Source organism: Toxotes jaculatrix, chromosome 7 (assembly GCF_017976425.1).
Source record: "Toxotes jaculatrix isolate fToxJac2 chromosome 7, fToxJac2.pri, whole genome shotgun sequence".
In the NCBI taxonomy this organism is placed as follows: domain Eukaryota; kingdom Metazoa; phylum Chordata; class Actinopteri; family Toxotidae; genus Toxotes; species Toxotes jaculatrix.
This window is the reverse complement of record NC_054400.1, coordinates 24,399,913-24,423,517: the sequence shown is the minus strand read 5'-3', so window position 1 is coordinate 24,423,517 and position 23,605 is coordinate 24,399,913. Positions and strand designations below refer to the sequence as shown.

At 43.9% G+C, this 23,605-nt stretch overlaps 1 protein-coding gene across 1 annotated transcript in view; it reads right to left on the bottom strand.

Annotated features, from left to right (window-relative positions):
• cux2b (cut-like homeobox 2b) overlaps positions 1–22,586 on the bottom strand; it is an 82,939-nt gene extending 60,353 nt beyond the window's left edge. Inside the window, exon 1 of the mRNA XM_041043276.1 lies at positions 22,524–22,586. Within this exon, the coding sequence (XP_040899210.1) occupies positions 22,524–22,586 (63 nt within the window). The remainder of the gene's footprint in view (positions 1–22,523) is intronic.
• Positions 22,587–23,605: the final 1,019 nt, after the last annotated feature.

Sequence of the window (23,605 nt, the reverse complement as noted above, 5' to 3'; positions counted from 1 at the left end):
AACTGGAGGGAAAAGCCCTGTTTACATTTAAGGTGAAAGTGCCACAGAGCCTGCAGGCCCGTGGACATAATTATTTACATGACTGATACCACTCAGAGGTTAATTCAGGCTGCAGCACAGGAATGAGTTTTGAACTGAAGCGAGGGGTCATCCAGCTTTGGATGACGTAAAAGGGCAGTGAACTTTTTCACGTCGATTTTCTTTCAATCTTTGTGTGCGTTCTTACATTAGAAATCGAGGGGAAGTGGGTGCCCACTCAAAAGGAGCATCCTAACAGTTGGACTTAGGAAAACAAACGCACACGTCACACATACACTATTCATAATGAAATTTAATTGTAAGTCAGACCACTTTGACTTCATTTGAATTACACAGTGATTGATTATGTGTGGATTTAAAGCATATTAACACCAACGTTCTCCTTGGCTTAGCCGTGACCACTTCATTATCATGAAACCTGAAAGTGGGGGGGGGGGGGGGCGACAGAAGGTCTCGTCGTTCCCCCCTTTCCGGCGCCAGTGAATTCAGGTCTGAATTTCAACTTTCCCTCCTGACTCTCCAGAACCGCGGTTGACCCACAAGCAAACTCTGTCCAATCACAAAGAGGCAGGGGGGCAGTGTATCTGGGTCAACCACATTGATCTCAGCCCTGCATTGCATGGCTCTGGGGTCAGGTTTTTGTGAGCTGGCAGGAGGGCACTAGGTCTGGTTTGGTGCACACGGAGGCAGAGAGAGGGGAAGCTGTGTTTGCAAGGTAGGGAGAAGATGGAGGATAATCCACCGCTGCACACGCCCCCATGAACCTTCCTTAACCTCAGGGCAATCGCATGACCTGAGGCAAAGCATTACACACATTAAAAAGACATGAACTTCAGAGCATTGGAGTTTCAAGCACGCAATCAATGGGGCCACAGGTGCAAACATTTTCTGCACAGCCAGTGGAATGCCCTTTTTCCCCCTCCCAGGATTACAGTGGAACCTGTTTTTGCACTGTGTTCATGTTAATGTCAGCAATAATAAAGACCTGCAGCACAAGAAACAATAAAAAATGAGCACGAGCTGGAGACAGCTTTTGGAGGTGGGCTGGAAACAGCGCGGGGAGTCGAGAGAGAGGGCAGGATGTGAGGAGTCTGTCAACTTCTCCCTGTCTGCTCCTGTGTTCGTTCGCTTCAGACTGAGGGGAGCAAATGGGCCTAATTCACACTGGCTGTGTGAGAGTGTCTCTGCTGTCTAGCAGCGTGAGCGGGAATTAGATCTATGGTTTGTAGCCTTCATCCCTTCCCAGACAGACTTGTTCCGGCTCAGAGGCGCTGCCTAATCCGCACCTCTCTCCCGCTTGCACTCCCGGAAAATGACTTCACACAGCTGCCTCAAACGCCCAACGCAGCAATTCTCGTCTGACTGAACTCCCCCCTACTCAAAAAAAAAAAAAAAAAAACCTCAGCAGACCTCCCATAGCTCATTTAACATACCAATTCCTCCCCAAAGCCCACCATAACCCCCTCCTAAGAGATGAAAACAACAAGGAAAACAACTACAGCCCCACTTGATAATTTAAGGGCTCTTTTCTCCAGAGAGCTGTCAAACCCAGCAGTACAGTGGGAGGAATTCAAAGAACAAGGAGGTACCCTGGTTGTGCAGTGGTGACTGGTTGGCTTCTTATGTGTGTACTACTATTACCATCCACGATACCTACGGAGCTACATAGGTATTTAAGTCACCTGAGGGTGTCATCTGGTCCCTCCAGCTCTTCCATGATCCTCCCTCCCTGCCTCCATCTTCCCATCCCACCAAGTGAATGAGAGGTGAGTTAAAGTGAATGTCAATTCACAGCGAGAACTCTGGGAACACAAAACCAAGTGAGTTCTCACATTAAAACCCAGATCTTGGCCAGGTGGTTTCTCCTAGTTGCTATCAAGGACACAATCATAGTAGATAGACCTGGCTGCAAGAGGGCTGCTCCCAGGCCCAGAGGCCTATTAGGGTCATGGAGAGTAACTCTGGATAATGACAAGTCCACTCAGACAAACACTCCAGCCTTGAGGACAGGAAATGGGAAGAGGTCCTTCTTATAAACCAAAGCCTACCTAATGGCTTTCATGTGTCTCATGAATACTCCACCTACCAGGCTCTATCATGAAGCCTTCCACTTCTTCCCTTGCTTTTGTCCTTTCTCAGAGCTACCATGAAAAAAGATGCTGCTGATGGGACAAATCTCCAGATCTCCAGATGTCCAGGTCAGCGGGCGCCATTTTGGATCTCTGGGGAAAGTTAAATTATGTGTATTTCATGAATAAAAGCCAGCAGAGAGAGGGGGGGGGGGGACAAACATTGTCCTCCATGAGCTCAAAGTGAAGCATTTATAAGCAGTCAACTGATGCTGTAAGAAATGCAGTGTAGTTCTCAAGAACTCCTTAGGCAGCAGCGAGAAACAAGTGATATTACAAGAAAAGGAGAATGATTAAAGCCTAATATGGCACAGTAGAGAGGAGAGAGAGAGGTGATTTATCCCTTCATGGCCTTTTGACACTAAATTAAACTGTTGAGTCCATTCCCCCGTGCCAGCTAGTTATCTTTCCAGGCTAATTTAACACTATAATTTACATTCCATATAAAATACATCCTGATGTGGTGCTGTCAAGGCCGTACATCATTTGCAGAGAGTGCTCCAGTTTCAGTGAAAAGGACAGAATTAGATCATATTCATGATGCAATTAAACACTTCAGTGGGAATCGATGTAAAACCGATGAGCCCTGAAAACAATGCATATGGCTGAGAACATTAGAACACATTACCTACCCTTGGATCCCTCGCTCCACAGACGCAATTTAAAATCCTCCACCACTCCACTCTCTGTCTCTCCAGATTCATAACGCACAGCGATAATAAATGAATTTTTCACAAAATTATTCAACTACTAAATTGCCCATGGTAACTGAGTATCAGATGAAAGTGATGTGAATTATTAAGTAGGGAAACTGTTTGTTCTCACCATGGGTGTAATAATCGGCCAAATGAAGAAGAGAAGGGGCGCAAGTGGGGCAGGTTACAGTAAAGGGAGATCTCATAATAAACATCAGCGTTGATGTAAAAATGGGAAAACTCTGTCTGCCGCCTGGGCCTCCAGCTGGGTTGATGGTATCGACCAATTTCCCTAGGGCGGTAGTGTGGGTTTTCTTATGGATACAGAGAGGAGAACATTACGAGGCATTGCTGCACATTCACATGTAAAACTGGCAACAGGCCCTCTGGAGCTGGCAAACCACTGCAACAGCCAGCCAATGTTACACCACCTCACCACATTTTACATAATCAGACAGACAGCGCAGCAGACCACACACTCACACCGCTCTACTCCAGATCACATCAACTACCTGTCACACTCCTCTCCACAGCCAGCAGACCGGCTTTGATTGGCCTGGAACCACAGATTCACAATAGCTGAAATATTACAAAGCAAACTACAAAAAAAATATGTTTTTCAGCGCAATTTTCAAAGCCTTATTTCCATTAATCACCATTTTGCCTTTCCTGTGCCCCTTACCAAATGCATTTTTTCATCAAATCCCAAAGTTGTTGATAGTAAGAAAGTAGACAAATGTAATGAAATTCAGAATTTAAGAGTCATACAGGGGGCAGAGGTGCAGCAATTTGTAACCATTTCTGACAGGATGAGTTGGCCTCTCCAACTGAAACAGTAATTATGCTTAATGGTCCTTTAATCTGTCCATCAGACAGGAGGTGAGTAGCCGGGTCAGCCTAAAGTGCTCCAGGCGTCACAGTGTGTCAGGGTACAGTCGGAGGGGTGAAGTGCTCCGCGAGGAGTGCCAGGACCGCTCGCTTCAGCCCACAACATCAGCAGGCTGCAGGACGCAGGCCTCCCTCCAACACACACATTAGTCAACACATCATACACCTACCGCCCGCCTCCTGCATAAAAATGCTTACAACTGGACCACAGAGCCGTGGCGAGAGAGAAACACGCTCCCTGGGTACGTACGAAGGGAGCAAATGAGCGAGGAAGAGTGTGGGCACCTGACAAGCTTGATCTAATTTGACGAAATCCTAATCATCCAGGACTGGGATGACTGATGTTCAGCTCTGTGTTGTGGTGAGAATCCTGAACTGCTGTGTCCAGCTGGTGCCCTGGCGCCCTGCCATCACCATTAATCTGTAACTCCTCAAGGATTTTGTTAGGTTTTCACAAAATCACAACTGATGAAAGCCGAGTAGGAGCCCAGCTAATTCCAGTTCACATGAGAAATCCCAGGTCATGTCCCGCACATACCTCGACAGTCACGCATGTCTGGGCGCCCCTATACACAGACAAAAGCCGGGGCGGAGAGAGCATTCCAAGCACAGAGATGGCACTAGGTCAATCTGAATAGTAATAGCAAAGACACAGGGCCCATACCAAAACAAGGGTGAACAAATAGTACCTTTGTACCCAGAGTCATTTGTACCCGGCTCAGGCGCCTGGCTATCTCAGAGCCTGGCAGATAGAGCTTCTGGTCCCAGCAATGCATCTGCACTTGCTGTATTTGTTATCTTGGACAAGCATTCTCCCTCACCGTTTCACTGGCCAAATAGAGAGGGGGGAGAAAACGAATCACTCCTAGACCTACTCCTGTTGTTCCCTCAGCTGTCAACACTTCTCACAGACTTCACCCCCGCCTAGCCACATCGATACAGAGAAGTGACTGCCGTTTGCTTTATGATTGCCTTGTTTTATTCTCTCGGCCAGGCTTTTTCTCAGCCCTCACAGCTCTAATCAGACCGCCTTGCCTGGACAACAGAGCCATTGTTTCTTTAAGTGAAAGAGGCAGTGGATCAGTGAATCCCTTTCCATTTTCCCGCTTTATTAGCCCAGCGGCACACTACTGTTTATACTAGTGGGTATTCTGTGTTTGCTGAGAACAATTACAGTATGACAAATGATCCGTCAATGCCATCTATCAGGCAAGAGCTGACAGGAATCCTATAGACAGGGCAGTCATTCGTCCCCCGCTCCCCATCTCTGGGGTCCCATGCTTTAGTATCCATGACAACGTGCAAGCCACTTGCCACGCTTGCCACTTCACAGTGAGAGATGAGCGCCCGTGAGTGGCTTTGAAAATTAGCCTTTGACACCCCATGTTCCACTGCGCTCCCACCCTCCTGCCCCACAGTCCAGCCCCTTTGGGGGGGCTTCCGAACAATCCCGACACTTCTTCACATTTAGGCTCACACAAACACAAAAGGCAGACACGCAGCTAGGCGCTGCCATAAACATACCTCTCTAGGTCTCACGGTGTCAATTTTATTGTGCCTGAGCTATACGATTCTCAACATTAACCTCACAGCTACATTACCTATCCAGCAGCGGAAAAGAAAGAGAAGCCCCAACATGGCCAACATCCAGAAAACAGGGTGAAAAACAAAATGGGTGGAATAGAAGGAGAAAGGTTGAGAAGTGCCTGAATGCACATGAGGTGCCAGCACATTATCAGTCTGTCTGTCTGATCCCTCCTTCTCACATTTCATGAATGTCTTTCTGGAAAAAAAACTGTTGTGTCTCCAAACAACAAAAAAAATACTGCTGGAAAGTACAAGGAAGTAACAGTAGTTCAGTATACCTCACCTTTTGGATTAATGATACAGGAAAGCTGGGTGTAGTGGGAGGGAATTTAAATGTATTTGTAGTACAGTTCAGGTTGTGATGTAAAAAAAAAAAAAGACTGGAAAATCTAATTGCAATATATTCAAGAACATCAGGAGGTCAACATTGGAAATGTGTAAAATAAAATAAAAAAAGAAATGCAAAAAAAAAAAAGAAAAACATACAGGCTTAGTAAATCAGAAGTAAAGTATGAGAGTTGTTGTGGGCCATGTTATGATTCCCATTTGACTCTCAGACACACCTCTTTGGGGTTGTGTTTATGCCATAAACTACACTTGGCAGCTGAGGATCATATTACTACCGTGAAAGAAACAAACAAAGCTGTGCAAACGTGGTGCACTGTCAGAAGCAACGGTTTTACGGCTTGTGATTAATCATATTTGGAGAAACATTAAAGGGAAAGGAGGAAACTGGCTCCAGCACTAGGAGGTAAGGGTGTCAACTGATATAACCCACCACTGACATCAAGCAGAGCCAGCTAGCTCATTGATGTGGCAGCGTCTCATTTTCACCAGTTTGGAAGCAGACAGTTTTGCAGCGCCTTGCGGTTCTTAATTATCTTCCGACTTTGTCTAATTCAATCAACACAACTCAGATCTGGCTGCGAAATGGCACTCACATCCCCTCAAGCTCAGCAAGTCACAAAACACTGAATAAGTGGAACAGTCAAACTGACAAAATGGCATAGCACATGAGAAATAACTGCTATTTTATCTCCCAGGCTGAGACCTCATCCACAGCGGAGGGGTTGAGGGGAGGCTGAGAGAGCAACCAATCAGCTCTTTGTTTTAAGTTACAAGGCTGCGTTCGGGGGGGGACACAGGAGTCAAGTGCTTTGATGACGCTGCAGATGCTGCCTTGCTGAGCAGTGTGAGGTCACTCTGTTAGCTGAGACTCTTTAGGTCCCTTGCTCAGATGCTTCCTGGCGAACCTAATATCCTGTTTGCGCGATGGCATCTCACCACGATTTCAGACGTCAGGGTGGTGCACCGTCTCACACAACTTCCTGGCAACTGCACGTTTTTAAAATGAATACAAAGACAAACATGCCAGTGACTGTGAGGGCACACACACACACACACACACACACACACACACACCCGCACCGGGAGAATTTAAAGGTCACTAGGGATTAAATTGTTTGCCAATTTGCAGTCTAAAAAGTGAGTGACATAATGAGAGGAGGTGGGATGGCTGAACCCCCCCTCCCCAAAAATCCTTTTCCACATCACCACTATTCCCACCCATTCGCCTCCCATCTAATTCCAAGGGCCACAGCATCATTAGATTTTGACATTATTAGCTCAAATAGCAGAGAGGCCTCGCTGTCATTATAAAGCCTTTACTTTCGCGCTGACTGCCAAATCTGTTTTGCACTAGCTACAGACTGCCAAACCCAACAATGGCAGATTAGTGAAGCCCTTCTCCTGTTGCAGCAGAGGTTAATATAAAGTGACAGGGCTAAGTCCGCTCCGATTAAGTATGCTGAGAGATATTACGGCAGTTTGTTACATCAGATCGTTATTGGATTAAACAGCATGCACAACAATGAAAGTTTAATTTTAATTTTCAGCAGGAATATAAAACAGGCTCTGAGAGCACTCCTGTCAGAACAAAGGCAGTATTATAATACCTTCTTGTTTTTGCTTCCCCCTTTGCCATTACCGGAGTGGCAGACATGAGGAAAAAATGATGGCAAGTGAGGATGTCAACCTTTAGATTTTTTCTCCCTGAAGTTAATACATTATTTATAAAGCAACAAAATTCAACTGCAATTCACAAACCAGGATACAATAATTTAAAACAAAGGGGGGAATACAGCGGATAAGCTATAGGAGCACCACTGCTTTTTGGTTTGGTCATGTACCGCTGTGCTGCATGCAGCGAGAGCCCAGTTGGCCACTGCATTGTTAGCTCGGTAAGAGGTCACTGCACCTGACCAATAAGCTGTTATTAATCCTTACAGAGTCATCCATTAGCCCATCCAATTTTTATGACCCTCTTCTTTATGAGATGAGCTATCAGCTGTCCATATCTGACAGATATATGGACTTTCTCATCTGGGCCCCCAACACTCCCTTCTTCCCAGAAGGTGTTGGCGTGCTGGACCAGGTAGAGTGAACCTGAAGCTCAGCCAGGGGGGGAGTCGACGGGGAGGGAGCTGAATCTGCCAGTCTCCTGGGGTATTCCCCACCGTCCCGTTACCTCCGATAAATCTCAGTGCTTTACGATTAGGTACATAAAATGAGTCATAGATCTGGACGGTAAATAAGAGCTTGTCAGTGGGGCTGACGCCAGGCCCAGCTCCTCCTCCACCTCCTCCTCTGCCAGATAGTCCCTCTGTACCCCAGCCATCAGACTCCTGCTATTGAGCTGGGGCTAAAAAGGCTCCAATAAATAAGCCTGATATTTCCCTCAGGACGTCTACGGTGCCACCCTGAAGCATGCGTGCATATGCTGAACAAACAAAAAGGTCCAGCATCAGAAACAGGACTGTCTGGAGGCTAACTATGTTTTATTTCTTGTTTTTCAAGTCATCTTCAAAATGGTTTTGCGCTCTTTGTTTCTAATTACTTCTGTCAGATAGAAGCCAGGAAGTCAATGGATCAATCCATTTCAAGTATATTCAAACTGTATGCTGGACTCCATGACACTGATGTCTTTTAATGGACCTTCAATCCATACTTGCAATTAAGCATGCAAAATCTCCCATTAAGTAACTCCACTTACAGTGTATTTACTCTGGTTCTGTTTGGGTGTTTTTTCAGACAGCGTCTTCCGCAAAGCTGAGAGAGCAGCGGCGAGATGACCTGAGGGAGGAGTGATGGTCTCCAAATGCACTAACACAATGATGGACACTTCCTCTGCAGCGCCAGCTAATCATTGTTGCCGATTCGTTTACACTGGTCCAAAATGACTCCCTGAATGACCACCTTTGCATATTAAACAGACAAACAGACAATAGGGACACGCTGTTGGAGGACATGAGAGCAGCTAAACACCAGCAGTGTCATGACAGTCTGGGGAGGAGCAGACTCATAATACTGTATGTACAAATGGGAACCCACTGGCTGATTGATAGCATATTAAAGGGAACTGTGTTACTGCCTATCCACTGCACATTTTGACAAGGCACCTGCAAAACTGTTTTCAACATACATCAGCACCTATTCAGCATAACTGCATATAAAGTGCACTGCATCCCTCTGTACCAGAAAAAAAGAGGCTATCAGGAGAAAGAGGTCTGGAGAGGAAAGCAGGGAAAGTGCATGGCTACAGGCACGCAATCAGCTAAGAATTCAAAATCTCGCCCAGTTTATACAGTTCTATAATCAGAGAGCAAAGAAGGAAAACAACGCCATTGGCACCGCAGCAAAGAGATTCAAAACATTTTCATTAGTGAGCAAAAAATAAGTACTCCTTAGTGAAAGCATTGCTTCTTTTTGTAAAAGTTTGATGTTTAAAAGGGAAGATTAGATGGAGGACAGGGTTTTTATGTCATGTCTGATCTGTGTCTGGAAAAGCCTCTTTTCTTTTTTTTTTTTTTTTATACTAGTCACAACGTCTGATTTATATTTTGGTTTTTTTTCCAAGCGTTTCATCCATTGTCACTCAGAAACAGGAGCACCAAAAATATAAAGCAAAAGTAAAGCTTCAGTAAATACATGCCGTTTAACTCATTGATTAGATTTGTGACAGTGTAATGTAAAAAATTATACTTTCTTTTTGATGATTTGCTTCTTTACTGAAAATATGGTCATTGACATTCATGAGTGTTTGATTTTATCAAAGGCTTTGTGCTCTTTTATCAAAGGCTTGTATTCTCAGTACAGTATATGAATTAACAATATCTTTCCATTGAGCTGAGGAATATCTACCAGTCTCAGTAAAACTGTTAAACAGAGGACACCAGGGAGCGTAATTACACTGGTAATAAGCGAGAGTATGCCAACATGTAATTACATCTGTGCATCAATAGGCCATTCCGCCTGTGTGCCATGATGCCAACATGCCATTATGTCACACTAATGTCATCATGTTAATATGCAAGCATGTCATTATATCACAGAATGTCAAAATGTCATGATGGCATGACCGTGTCATTTGCCAATATGTGATTATGTCAATATGCCAATGTGTCATTCAATACGTCATTATGTCAAACACTACAGTCAATATGCCAGTACAGCCATAAGTTCTAATGTTATATCCCTATGTCAGGACGTCATTGCAATGAAGGCAATGTCAATATATCATGCTGTGGTCAATATGCCAATACGTCAGTATGTGATATAATGGCAAGTTGTCTGTATACGACATTATGTGAGCGTGATACCATTACGTCAATGAGTTATTGTAATGAAGCCAAAGTCATTAAGTCATGATGCAAATAGGACATCATAACATGCCAGTGTATGCCCTGTCAGTGTCTCACAATACTACTGCGTCAACATGTGATTGTGCCAATATGTTGTGACAGCCACACAGTGAAAACGATGCCAGATTTCATGCAGTATGGCAAAGGCTTCCACATTTGGCCAATAACCTTCTAAACTGTTCAAACTGTCAAACAGTTATTTTAATGAGACATTCATTTTACAGAGGCAAATTATGGTGACAATTATTTTTGCAAGTTTTACTTCAAGAAAAACTATTTTCCCCATCCCCCTCCTGAACTGTTGATACAACCGTCTCCAGATTTGCAAGAACCATGTTTATGCTCCATTGACTCAGCACTGTGGAAAGAGTTTTGGTACTACCCACCATTTAACTGCTCTCTTTTTTGTGTTGGTATTTTTTAAAGTTTTAACTCATTCTGTAGACAACAGAAAAAAAACATTCCTATAACTTGACGGCGAATTTGTTTAACCGAGTGTCGTCTTGAGGGCACAGACCAATCTCATTTCAAATTCTTCTCAAATTTGTGAAAGTCAAACTGTATCTCCATGACATTTATCTTAAAATATGTACTTTTAGCTGCTGCCACTGTTGCCATTTTTCTCATGCATGTGCAGACAGAGACCAGGAAAGCTGAAAAAATGTGATAATGATAGTTTAGCTTTTACTGTCAACTCTGGTATGTGGGTGAAATGGAAATACTGTCTAAGCAGGATGAAGAAAATAATGTTTCACACTTATGTTTGTATTGTCATATTATTGATTAATCTTTTTGATTGATAAATTGATTTAACCCCATAAGGACAGAACATTATTGACTTTACACCACATCACAGTATTTGAGTTTGTTACATACACTTTTATGTTGTTTTTCACATGCGTATCAACTTTGCCTGTACAGTGGTGCCACAGAAATACTATTACTGCTAATATACCGTCATATACATGTCATTTCTATAGAAATATATTGCATAAATGTTTTCTTTTTGGAGATAGACAAGAGGAATGCAGCATCAGCCCACCCCATAAACACCATGTTACATGTTACAGTTCCGAGAGCTCCCACGTACTGCCCCACACTGACGGCACCATATCTATATGACATAAAAACATGGCCTGTATAGATGTGTGTAAAGACTGATAACACAAGCCACTGCAAACAAGTTCTTCACTGCGATTTTTGCATACAGAAGGATCCTGAAAGTGATCACACCAAGAATACTCGGTGGTCGGGTGTTTAAGAACCAGATGTGCTAAAATGACGAGCACTCTGAAGAAGGATTATCTCCTCATAATTCTGCCTACGTATCGAGTCATAACTAGACGTCGTCAGCAGTTGCGGAGAGGTTCTGAACATTAAGTTTATGGGCTCCTCATTATTTAACATGTTAGGGTCTCCCCACAGCCCAATGAAATTTTGATGGCAGTATTACAGCTAGTTTGTTGGCTCTTCACTCCTACTCGCTACTTATGCAGATGCAAATGGGTAAGAGAAGTCTCTTTGGACAGACCCACAATCGCACAGGAAAAGACATTAGACTAATCCACCTTTCTGCTCTGATGTGAATAAATACTGAAGGCTGATCTTCCAAAGGGCATCATCAGAGAGCGTTGGATTTGCCACGGCCTTGATGGCAGTGGTGGTGTTGTTGCAGACGTGCATGAAGAGGCCAGACCCCTGCCTGGACAGGCCAGGGACTGCAGTGGTGCAGTGATCTGAGCTAGCCATTTCCTGCCCCTCCATCTGCATACAGTAAAAAACAAACATTCCTGTAAATAAAGACGGCTGTCCGGCAACTGTCTTCCCAGCGACAATGGTATTGACCGTAGTCAGATGCTCCGCTGATTAAAAATTGATCCATTTTGAAAAATCTAATCAACTGAATAGGATTCTTTCATATGCGGGGTGGGGTTGGGTGCGTTTGTTGGGGGTGGAGGGGGTTGAGCAGCTGCTGACACAGAGAGGCAGACCTGTTATTAACCCCTGCACCTCCACGCAGCCCCCTGCACCCTGCTCCCCAGCTCACATCCCCCTGCGCCCCGGGACTAGACACGGCCCAGACGGTCTGAATTATTCAGCAGTCTGAGAAAGGCTCCGGCCACTTGGCCTATTAATGCCTGCCAGTAGAGGCTAGTGGCTCTAATGGCCAGTCCAGAGGAGCCCCAGTTCCCAGTGGACAGGAGAAGGGCTGCTAATGCTAGGCTGCAAGGGATGTGAGAGCGAATTCATCAGGGGCCGAGGTCGCGGCAGGTTAATGATGCCGCACGTCTAGACGGACGCTGGACTCACACCCTGCCCAAAAGGCAGTGGGGGAAGGGGCCGGGGTGCAATAATATTTTTATCTTTGAAGGAGAACCAGCCCTGCAATATTAAGTCTTGGGGCTTATTTATGAGAGAGCAACATTGTTGACTTTGGCCATGATCCGCAATTGACCTGAGGTTCCCCCTAAAAAATAACAGAGCACAATGAATATCTCCAAACCCACAGATATGACCAGACCCCATGTTATATTCTGCTAGTCCACCTATTATTTAAGGCTAAATGAAAATTAAATGCAGAAACAAAAAAAAAATGCACCGACATAGCTGAACAACAATTCATAACAGAAAGATTAAAAGCTTGTCTACACAAACCAACTCTGATTACTCAACCCCTTATCATCATTGCACAAACAATCCCAACAGCTGGAGAGGGCCCTCAACTCCAGCACAAAGTCACTCAGTAATCAGGGCAACTCCCCCAGAGAGAGAGGGAATGAAGCTCAGGGTGTGACTCTCATTTGGGAGTGGCTCGGTTGCCATGTGGTCTATCACCTTGGCGATCATGTGCATCCCCTCGGTGTCTACGAGGGTGTAAACACAATAGTAAACACGGGCATAAAAAAATGACCCCCCCACCCCCTCCTGGGTGCAGCACAAATGATCCAGTCAACAACAGAGGAATACATGATCCTGGCATCTACCTGGAGGATTCCTAAAAGAGAAAGCTCTTAGACAGAAAGTAATCATTGTTGCACCAGAACACTCAGGCATCATTCACTGTGAGGACAAACACATAATAAAGTCCAGGCAGAGAGGCAGAGGAAGGTATTCTTATTATCGTCCACTGGAGATTTATGCACTTCAAGGTTGAGTTCTTTGAGTGAGTGGGCTCGATACGTCTGATGAACCGGAATGAGCTTAGCCTTCAATAGCTACTATCTGTACTGGACTGCACTGCCACAGCGCACGCTCGTCCCTTACGCAGGATCTGATGCCAAGCACATTTACTGTTGAGGTCAACATCGCTGCCATGATTGAGCCGAACCAAGGGCATCCTGCGAAAGGCTACTGAGGGGACACGGACACACCCTGGGCCCATTTATACAAATGTAATTTCCCCCAGCACCCCTCACTCAAGGTGACCAAGCACATAATTCAGAGATCCACAGAAGATGACCCTGATGGTCTCAGTGCAGCAGAGACCCTCACACACTCAAAAGCATGCAGAAAGAGGAGCGCCTTCAAAAACACAAGACATCCATTCAGACAGCTCAGTAAAAATGTGGAAAATGTGTGGGCCAAGCAGAGAACCACATGCATAGCAAATGACTTTGCTTGGCTGCAGCTAAAAATCCTAAGCTTGCTTATCATAAAGAAACACTGTATCACAGTCTAAATATTGGTACTGCATTAATAGTCAACTGGATGATTTCCATACAGCATCAAGCTGAGATGAAATATTGTAGGCATAAACATTCCTGTGAGGTCTCTACAGATATCCTGCAGTCAAGCACTCAGGAGGACCCAGAGGACTGTCCACTTCACACAAGTCCCCTGGTTTGTCATACAAGTTGACCCCCCCCAAACCAAATTTCGGTTCCTTAGGCATACTCTTCCTCCTGCAGCAAACAGCAGAAGCCTGGAGCAATGTTTAGCTAAACCTGCTGGCCTACGTAGGCAGGGAGAGTCCCCAGAGGGCTGAACAATCAGACAATTTCAAGATCATGAAGCATTAAACCAATCCCGGCAGGGTACACTAATTAAACAGCCGAGCCCGGCACAGCCAACCAATCCCCACAGAGCAATTAAATCCATCCCCTCTAAAACACTGTGGAACCTGTCTGGGGAAAACTGCTGAGGAGTGAGGGAGAGAGAGAGAGAGAGAAAGAGGGAGAGATGGAGAGGGGAGGGGAGGAAAATATCATAAAATTCATCTGGAAAAAAAATGGGAAAAAAAACTATAGGGGAATGCAGCAGGAGGCTAACAAGGGAAATTGAAAAAAGAGAGACTCAATTCAGCTCTTTGTTCTTTTCCCTCTTTTTTGGCATTAAGATTCAAAATGTCTGCTTTTTGTCTCAGCTGAGGAGGTGGGGGACTCTGTGACCACATTTAAATGCAAAAATAGTGACCCTGTTGCGATCAAAAGTTGCATATTTAATTAAGATTACAAGGTCTGGAAAGCACTCGTGAGACTGAACGGAAAGACAGAATAGCCTCAAGGCCTATATTACACACCGGCAGAGCTGCTAACACAGTTGCAAACCCTAATCAATACCCCGATGCCCTCCACTACGAAAGTAAATGAACAGGTGACAATGGAAGCATGACATCACTGGGCTTTTCAGGGAACAACAAAACCGGATAAAGACAGACGCAGGACGCAGTGCAGAGAGGCAGACTGATTTTGGGATGATACTGTACCTAACTAATTAGACTGGATTATTAACATATATAATTGCAGACATTAATAATGGATAATAAATGAGGAGGGCAGTATTTTTTTTTCAAAAACCTTATAGTTAGGTAGGCACATTCTCCTGCTGTGTTATTTCCCCGGAGAAGCTCAGACAAAGTGCAAGTGTATTTTGGTGGAGCTGAGGAGGAGCCGAGAATGCCAAAGGGGTATGATTTGAGCGGGAGCGGCTGCAAACCAGAGGTGTGGACAGGGAGATAGACTTGCTCTTTTCTCCCCCGACTGAGGTGGTGTATAAATCACAGAGCCCAGCTTCATGTCCCCACTTCCTGTTCCTCTCCATTAAAAATGATAAACTGTACCTCTTGAAGCCACTCGCTCGCTTTAGGGTCCCAGTCTGCACCTTCCTGGTGAAGAAGCGAGAGTGCGCGGCTCAGATTTATTCTATCCCCTCCCATTGTTGGGGATGAATAAGAGAGTAATTAACTGTGTGGGGGTAGCAGCTGCACAAAGACAAGAGCGGCTAACACAACAAGCCTGATCCATCTGCTTTTGCTATAACACACCTTTTGTATTATTTTGATAAATAAGAGCACATCTGCTTAGTAATAACAAACTGGTTTAATACTCAAAAGACCACCAAGGGGCCGTCTTTCCCGGGTCTTCTGTCTTCCCACTTAAATGAGGACAAATGGGCCTTACAAATGGGTGGCATGCACAAGACTACTATTCCTCCAGTCTGGTAAACACACTCTGAGCAGTGGCACATAATGAGAGCGGCTGAGATCCCCAAAGACAACCTGGAGAAGGTTAGTGAAGCATTGATCTCATGAGTGTGCCGGGCCCAGGAGCACCCTTCGCACCATGCTCACCCACGCTACATGACAACCGACGTCAGAACACACACCAGACAAAAGCCTGGCACTTACACATTTGGGAAAAAAAGGCATGCTTTTTTTTTTTTTCCCTAAGTCATGAAGGACGAAATGGACAATAGAGGAATAAAATACAGAAAGTGAAACCATGCCAAACGCGGCTAAGGCATGTTAGGTAGAGAGACAGAGCAACAGAGAGAGAAACTGAGAGAGGCAGGGCAGTGGGATTCATTGTAAGCCTAGTAAAATGAACAAGAAAGGACTGGTGCTCAATACGTCTGCAGTGGCGTCAGACAGTCAAAACAAATAAAGCCAAGGCCACGGTGGAGAAACGCAGCTCAATATGGACTTGCTGGGCAGGGGACTGGCTGTCAGCAGGGAGAGAGGACACAGCTTTATACCCATGCCGATGAGCCATTACCTCTCTCCTCCTGATGTTTCCGCCTGCCTCACTGTGAGGGAAGAAGAGGCTGCCCTACCACCATGGAGCCATCCTCCAGCAGACTAATGTGTCCCTGAAGTTTTGTTAAAGCTGGTTATTTACTCCTGCAAAGCAATTGCTCCAGCCCAGGGGCAGCAGATCGGAGAACGCACCGCTATGAAAAATCTGGCGTGTCTTGCTATGAAGCACTGTCAACTACCAAGGGGGCGTTCCTGCTGAAACATTGGGGGTACTGCATTTTTTGGCACAACGCTGCATAAGAGAAGACACTGAAACAGCAAACCTTCGCAGACAGAAATACTCAGGCAGGCAGCGTTGCAGACAAACAGATAATGACAAAAGTCTTAGCACTCATTAGTCAAACATCTAACATCAAAAAAACCAGCTGCTGTGGCAAAAAAAAGAGCCATTTAAAGGGTCAGTTCACCCAAATTACTTATTATCTAAATTTTCAACTGGTATCATGGAGATGGGTTGAGTTTTATTTGGTCCGATTTTGAGATATTGGTTTCTGAGATTTCTAGTCAACCCTAATAAAATTGAGGAGTATTGAATTTTATTTGAGGTGCTCGTAGCATTGAAAATATTTGATAGCAGCATCTGTTTCTACAGTAACAACGTCCCCGTTTCTCTGTCAAATCCACAGAACATGCTGTCAACAGTTTTCATAGGGACTATTTCTTTGGTAGAAACTAGTTCCAATGAAAACTATTCTAACTATGGGAAGAAATCTTAAACATGCAAACTCGCCAGATGTTCAGCAATCTTCTTAATAACCTAGAAGTTTGGAGAACAAAGCAGGCAGGTGCAAAGTAACAAAAATCATGATTTGCTCTAAACCAAGGTCTCTTCCATTACAATCAATACAAACTCAAATGACAAGGAAGACTTGATTTTTCATTTACTTTCTGGGTTTCTGTCAGCAGCAGCGTGCTCAGTGCTGCAACTGGTGGCTGGAAGCTTCAGCGGCGTCCAAAGGTCTGACGCCACTTTCCGGTTTTCGCCTTTTGGACGCAACACCACTGCATGAAACAGTAGTTTCCTTTATATAGCTTGATTTTTGATTCGGGCACACCTAATGTCTTTTTTTTTTTTTGCATGTTACAGGATACTAAAGAAACTGCCTATTTTTAACATTCTTCCCATAAGAAATTATAGCAAGCGATCTGAAGTGTCTGATACAGATACAGCAAAGTGACTGATAACATGATCACGGTTATGGATCACTGAAAGACGCTTGCTGCAGCTGTAATTTTTTTTGGAAGGCGTGAACACAAGAAAGGAAATTGTATTCACCACCACTACACTGAGGTGGAGGCAGAAATCTCAGACTTAAAACCAAAACTATCTGCGTGACTGGATACCACTAGAGGTAAGAAGAAAATGTATCGGTGGTAGTTTTTCATGAACCAAACCTGCATGAACATTTAACATCAAAGCTTCCAGCACAGTACACATATATAATCACAGATATAAACAATAACATCATCACACTCTGGCTTATCAAACAGCAGCACATACAGCAGTCTGCAAACAGGAGCGCAAGCACGGCAAAAATGGTTGGATAGGTATGGAAATCTACTTGAAGGAAGGTCAAAGTGATTAAGCTGACATTAATGACAGCCCTAGTCTTCCTGTGAGAATGCTCACCGTAGCTGTCTCTAAACCCATTTGTCATTCTGCTTCCAACGCTGAAGCATCTGCTTTGAAGTCTCTACCACTAATGCTACACAGAGAGGTTAAACAGCTTAATGCTGAAGTCTGTTTCACTCCTCTCGCTCTCTAATGTTCGCTGCATTTTATGTACCGGGGTTATGGCTCCTGGATTTCACATCTCAATTTGCCCCAGATAGTCATGTAAAAGCTCCCCTCTTTCTTATTTGCTTTGTTGTCACTGTCAAAGGAAGAGAGGGGCAACCCGACGGATATGGGACAGTGACAAGACGTGTCCCACCCATCGATTCACAGAAGTGGTAATAATGAAAGCATGTTAAGAACTGTTTATGTGAGAGGCATGCGTGACTCAAAATAGTGCTGATTATGAAGATGGGGCAGCTGTTACATTTAAACACAGCACTTAATCTGCTGAAGATTTTAAAGACCTGACAACAAAAGACAAGTCTTGAAAAATGAGATAATGAGCCCATATAGCACCAACTATGGAGGTCAATTTAAAGCCTTTTTTCTATCTATCAAAGCATATGAATGAAATGATACAGTCATTATGATAAATAATACAAGATGTGAGGCACTCTGGACTTACTTACTCTCCACTACAATGAGATTATACTGATGCATGTGACATTAACAATATCAGCAAACAAACATATGAAAGCATGAATGAAAGGGAGACAGAGACAGATTTTCACAGCCAATTTGAGATTGCAGGGTTGGTATGTATGTGTATGTGTGTGTGTGTGTGTGTGTGTGTGTGTGTGTGTGTGTGTGTGTGTGTGTGTGTGTGTGTGTGTGTGTGTGTGTGTGTGTGTGTGTGTGTGGGGGAGCTACTGGCAAACAGCACACAGAGCAGGCTGGCAGCGAAGGCAGCCAGGCTCACAGGCTGCAAAGCAATTTCACTGTTTGGCAATACTGTTGTCTCTGTGTGTGGATTAGAGCTGACACCAGAGCAACTGAGTCAAGCTAAATGTAGTACAATCACAAGCTTTTGTTCCTGATCTAAAACCCCACTGCCTTTTAGATTCATGGAAGAGAGAGAGTGGAAACAATGCGAAGAAATGGTAACAAATAAACGGGGCATTATTTCGCCATATGAGCACTAGAGCCCGACTGGTGCTGGATTTTTGGGACCAATATATCGCAATGCATTGGCTGATATTTTTTATATACATATATGTGTGTTGTAGTGGAACTGATAGTTTCTGTAGTGTTATTCTAAATAGCTTAATTTTTCATTTGTATTTAGGTATATCAGAAATATCTGATGTCTACTAAACCACATATTCCCTATCAAGCTCTGCTAGCGATCAAATTCATGCAACAGTTTTGTTCCAAATCATGATTTCAACAGACTGAATTCCAGGCTTACATTAGGATTACACTGAAAAGGGAAAATGATGGTGGTCATTGTTCATTAACCTTCCAGTAATGTATTTCACAAACTAGTTAGCAACTTACCACGAAGACACCGCTTGAATGCGCACCACCGGCCGCTCAGCTGTGATGTGTACTCTAAGTGTACTAAGAAAACATTTTCATATTGGATAATATATACACCGATGGCGATGCAACTGAGAAAGACCAGTATCAGCCGATAAAATCGGCCAACCAATATACTGGTCAGGCTCTAATGAGCAGAGCATTGCGACATCACTAAAAACAACAGAAGGATTAAGGTAGCATGGCGCCCAACTTTTCTAAATTCAAATATAAGTCTTTTTGGTCTCCTTTAATGATGTGCATGCACATTGTTTTTCTGTGAGCTTAAAGGGTAATTCACCGTAGCAATATGTGCACTAAATTAGCGATACAACAAAAATATTTCAACCAACAGGATTAAACAAAACCATGTCTGCATTCAAACTGCATTTCCACCTGCTCTGACCACACCTTTTCATCACCTGGCTCTGCAAAGTCTTTCTACAAACCCACTGCTCTCTCTCTCCAGGTACCATATTGGCCCAGAGTTGTTTTTGGGCCTGGCAGGACCTGGCAGGACAGACCCTGACCCGTCCTTTTCATGCTCGCCCACGGAAATGCCATCTGGCTGGTGTGAATGATTACCACAGCAACGGCCGGGTGACCTGCAGCCAGCAGGAACCAAGGTCACTCCACCTCAGCGCTTCGCACTTTCCCTGCCCTCTTTTCATCAGCCTGCAGGTGAATTATTCATCCTGTACAACTCGGAGGCACAAATCTACTGTACAAACACTAAAAAACTGCACACTCAGTCTACTGATATAATAACTTGTAATGAGAAAATAAACGTTCCAGTGTGAACTGCTAAAATAAATAGCTTGTGGATGTCCTCGGATATAGGAAGAATAACGCTCTATATGGGTTGGATGGTGAAACAGCTGTAATGATTTCACACTGCCAGAACCTGGCTCCAACCATGACTGAATGAGAAATAAGTGAATTAATTGATTTCTGACACATGTAGCAGAGGGTGTCACATCTAAGCTACAGGCATGTTTGCAACCAGAGGCTTGTAAGAATATTTACCAGAGATGCTGTCAATAAGATAATGTGATCAGATCCATGCTAGTCCTGTGAATAGTAATGGTTTCAGCGTTACACAAACTGAATTTCAGTTTTAAAGACACCGCTTTCAACAAATCCTGTGTGTGTATTGTGCTGTAACACATCTGTATCACATGTAAAATGATCATTACCAACACTCTGACAAGCCCTAACAAATGGGTTCACAAGCATTAAAAAAAGAGCACTTATCCAGACCAGACACAGAAGTTAAAGGGAATGAACACCAACCACGCTTTCTAAAATTCAAGCCAATTTTCACCTACATGTGCATTTTAGCTTATTTCATTTTTAAGACTCAGACTGTGTGGGCTAACACATGCGTATTTCTACAAGACGACATGTTTACAAAGTACCCTGTTTTGCACAATTGTGCAGGTGATTAACAGTGTCTGGCTTGTGGTTTACGTACTGCACAAATATAACCAACGAGCTTAGGACAGGGATGCAGTGAAGGTAAACTGAGATTTTCATCCACCATCCACTTATTCCTCATTGCTAGAATTACTTATCCATTTCCATAGGCTGACAGCTATCCCCTGGCACTACCACTTCTTAGCGAGTGGTCTCAAAGTGGTCCATTTAACATGAGGATAAGGTCATTCAAGGAAACACAAGCATCTATTAACACTTTACTGCAAGTATCATGATTTTTTCTTAATATCAGTGGCTGGATGCCTTATAATGATTACTGACTGGAGGCTACCCTTTTTTATTACAAACCACTACATCACTGCTCATGACACTGGGTAATGGCTTGGGCATCCTTAAAGGCCAGTTCAGATGCAGCTCCCAGGTTAGTCAGTCACATTTAATGAAAAACCTTACATCTATCATAAGGGTTACACGGTCCTATGGAGCCGGGGTGAGTCAGGATGAGAGCCTGCAGAGAGGACGCTACATGAAGCCGCAACAACAATAGCTCCCTCGCCCCTCTGGATCCCAGCCTGGATGAGAGAGAGGTCCAGCTGGAATAACACTCGACCAACACAAGCCAACCGAGAGCCACCAGATCTGATTTCTCCTCCTCGGTAGGCTTTTCCGAGGAACCCGGACTGCCATGCTCCTGTCATTTCTCATGTTACAGAACATCAGTCAAACGGCAGAGACGGTGCCCTTGCGCCGGCCGAGGCTGATTTACAAACATTAGCGGGGAATACAATTACACAGCCCCCCCGGCCGAGCAGCCCTATGCGGCTTCAGGAGAGAGGAGAGGAGAGAGGAGAGAAGAGGAGGTGGGGGGGTGGAGTGGACACTGAAAACAGCGTTTAGCTTTTCCCAACCTTATTTCAGCGTTTGCTTTCAGGAATACAAGCGTACAGCCTGTCAGCATTGTGGTTTATAAATTCAACTTTCAGCTCAGTGGGTGAAGCTATAGGCTAAGGACTTGACATGCTATTTAATGGGACGATATAGGTACACGCTATGGCTGTGATACAAACAAACCGCTCACCTGCCACATTCTCCACGCTATCAATTAGAAACATGTTTTGTGCCGGAGACATAACAGTCCACCGCCTCGGCGTCTGGAGACTTAAAAGCTCTGTTTTTAACAACTAACAGGTTATAATGCTGCGACTGAGACCAGCGCTCCTGAAATGTACAGTTTACACACATGGAAAATATTTTGTGGTAAAAAAAAAATATATATATCCGAGCAGAACGAGTAAACGTCCGCAAAATAAACTTTCCGAATCGCAAATAAAACTTCCCGACATGCAAAGAAAATGTTTTCCCCAAGATACAACAAAAAAAAAATATTTACAAAATGATAAAAATCGTACTATAGCCTGCTGATAGATGCAGCAGCGACGCAACGGCCGTCGACACAAACCGCATAAAACATTAAGCTGGGTGAAAAAGTTACAGCCTACGTCCAAGAACAGGGATTCAGGGGCGCATTAAAAGTTTCCGTACATGTAAGTACGGCGGTGCTTGCCGCGGACAATAAAGAGTACAAAATAAAAATAAAAAGCAGAAAAGCTAATGCATGTAAACATCAGTGCTGTCCGCGGTGCTGATCCCAGATCGGTGTGGCTAACACAGAGGCTGTGCTGCTCCACGGTCCCTCCACCGCTGATCAATGATTGAACTGAACAAAGGCAGAAGAGGGATCAATTTCTAATAACTATCAATGCAAACACCGCTAGCTTTCGCCGTAGATTCACCCAAAACGAGACAACACGCACCCGGGTACAGTGAGAAGACATACCGCTGGAAAAATAAGCCGAGAAAGGTGAGAATAGCACTAACCTGAAGCCGCCGTAGATCAAATTTCTTCCAATATTGAAACATCGATCCTACATCGGCGGCCATCTTGGGGGATATTGAGGAGATTTTTTTCAGCGGCTGCAATAAATATGTGGGCTGGATTCCCCCTCGTTAAACAACGTTTACGATCACCGGTCCCACTTTTAAAAAAAAGTAACGAACAGACTTAACGCCAGAGTCCACCGATATGTTTGACAAGTCTGCCAACATGTTTCTGGAAAAGCAAGAAGCGGGGGGAGAAAAAAAGTAGACGTTATTATTATTTTTTTTTTTTTGGCGAACTGCCCGGGTTTCTGAAAAAGTAAAGAGCAAGTGTATCCGTGCCTGCGTCCCCAACATTAACTGGACAATTGCACTTGATTTTTGCTTTGGCAAAGTTATCAATACTGACGTAAAGCCCGGGGTTGATCAATACCGTCTGAAAAAGGGAAGAAGGTGATGTGTAGATTAGTGGAGTTCAGGGAATTTAGCCAAGCCTACTTTTTTTTTTCTTCCCCCCCGTGTTTATTATAGGAGCACATGGGACAGTAAAATTATAGGTCGCCGTGGAAATTAAAATAGGTTACATTATCGACATATGCGGTCTAACTATTATTAGGACCTTACTTAGTCCACATGTCCTTTTCTCATTACATTCCCAATTAGACAAGATGTCTGCATATCAAACGCTATGAACATAGTTTTTAAAAAAACATGTATATTTAACATAAATACTGAACTGTAATGTTCTTTAAATGTATTTTAAAGTGCTATGTATAAATTAACATTATTAAAGTAGCCTATATAAAATTTTGAAACCTATTAACTATAACTAAATATTACTTGCCAAAGTTTGAGAGCCCCCGATTATATTTTATATTTAACATTTCATATGTTGGGATTATGCTTTTTTTCCTATTTTTGATTTTTGTGTCTCAACTTGTAGAGATGGTCAAACCCTGGGTGACGGTATAGATTATTTTAATTGAATACGTTGTTTAATTGTATAATTGGTATAAAAATGCAAAATTGTGCATGTGTGCAATGTATATATAATATAAAAATATGCTTTTAGATTGGAATAA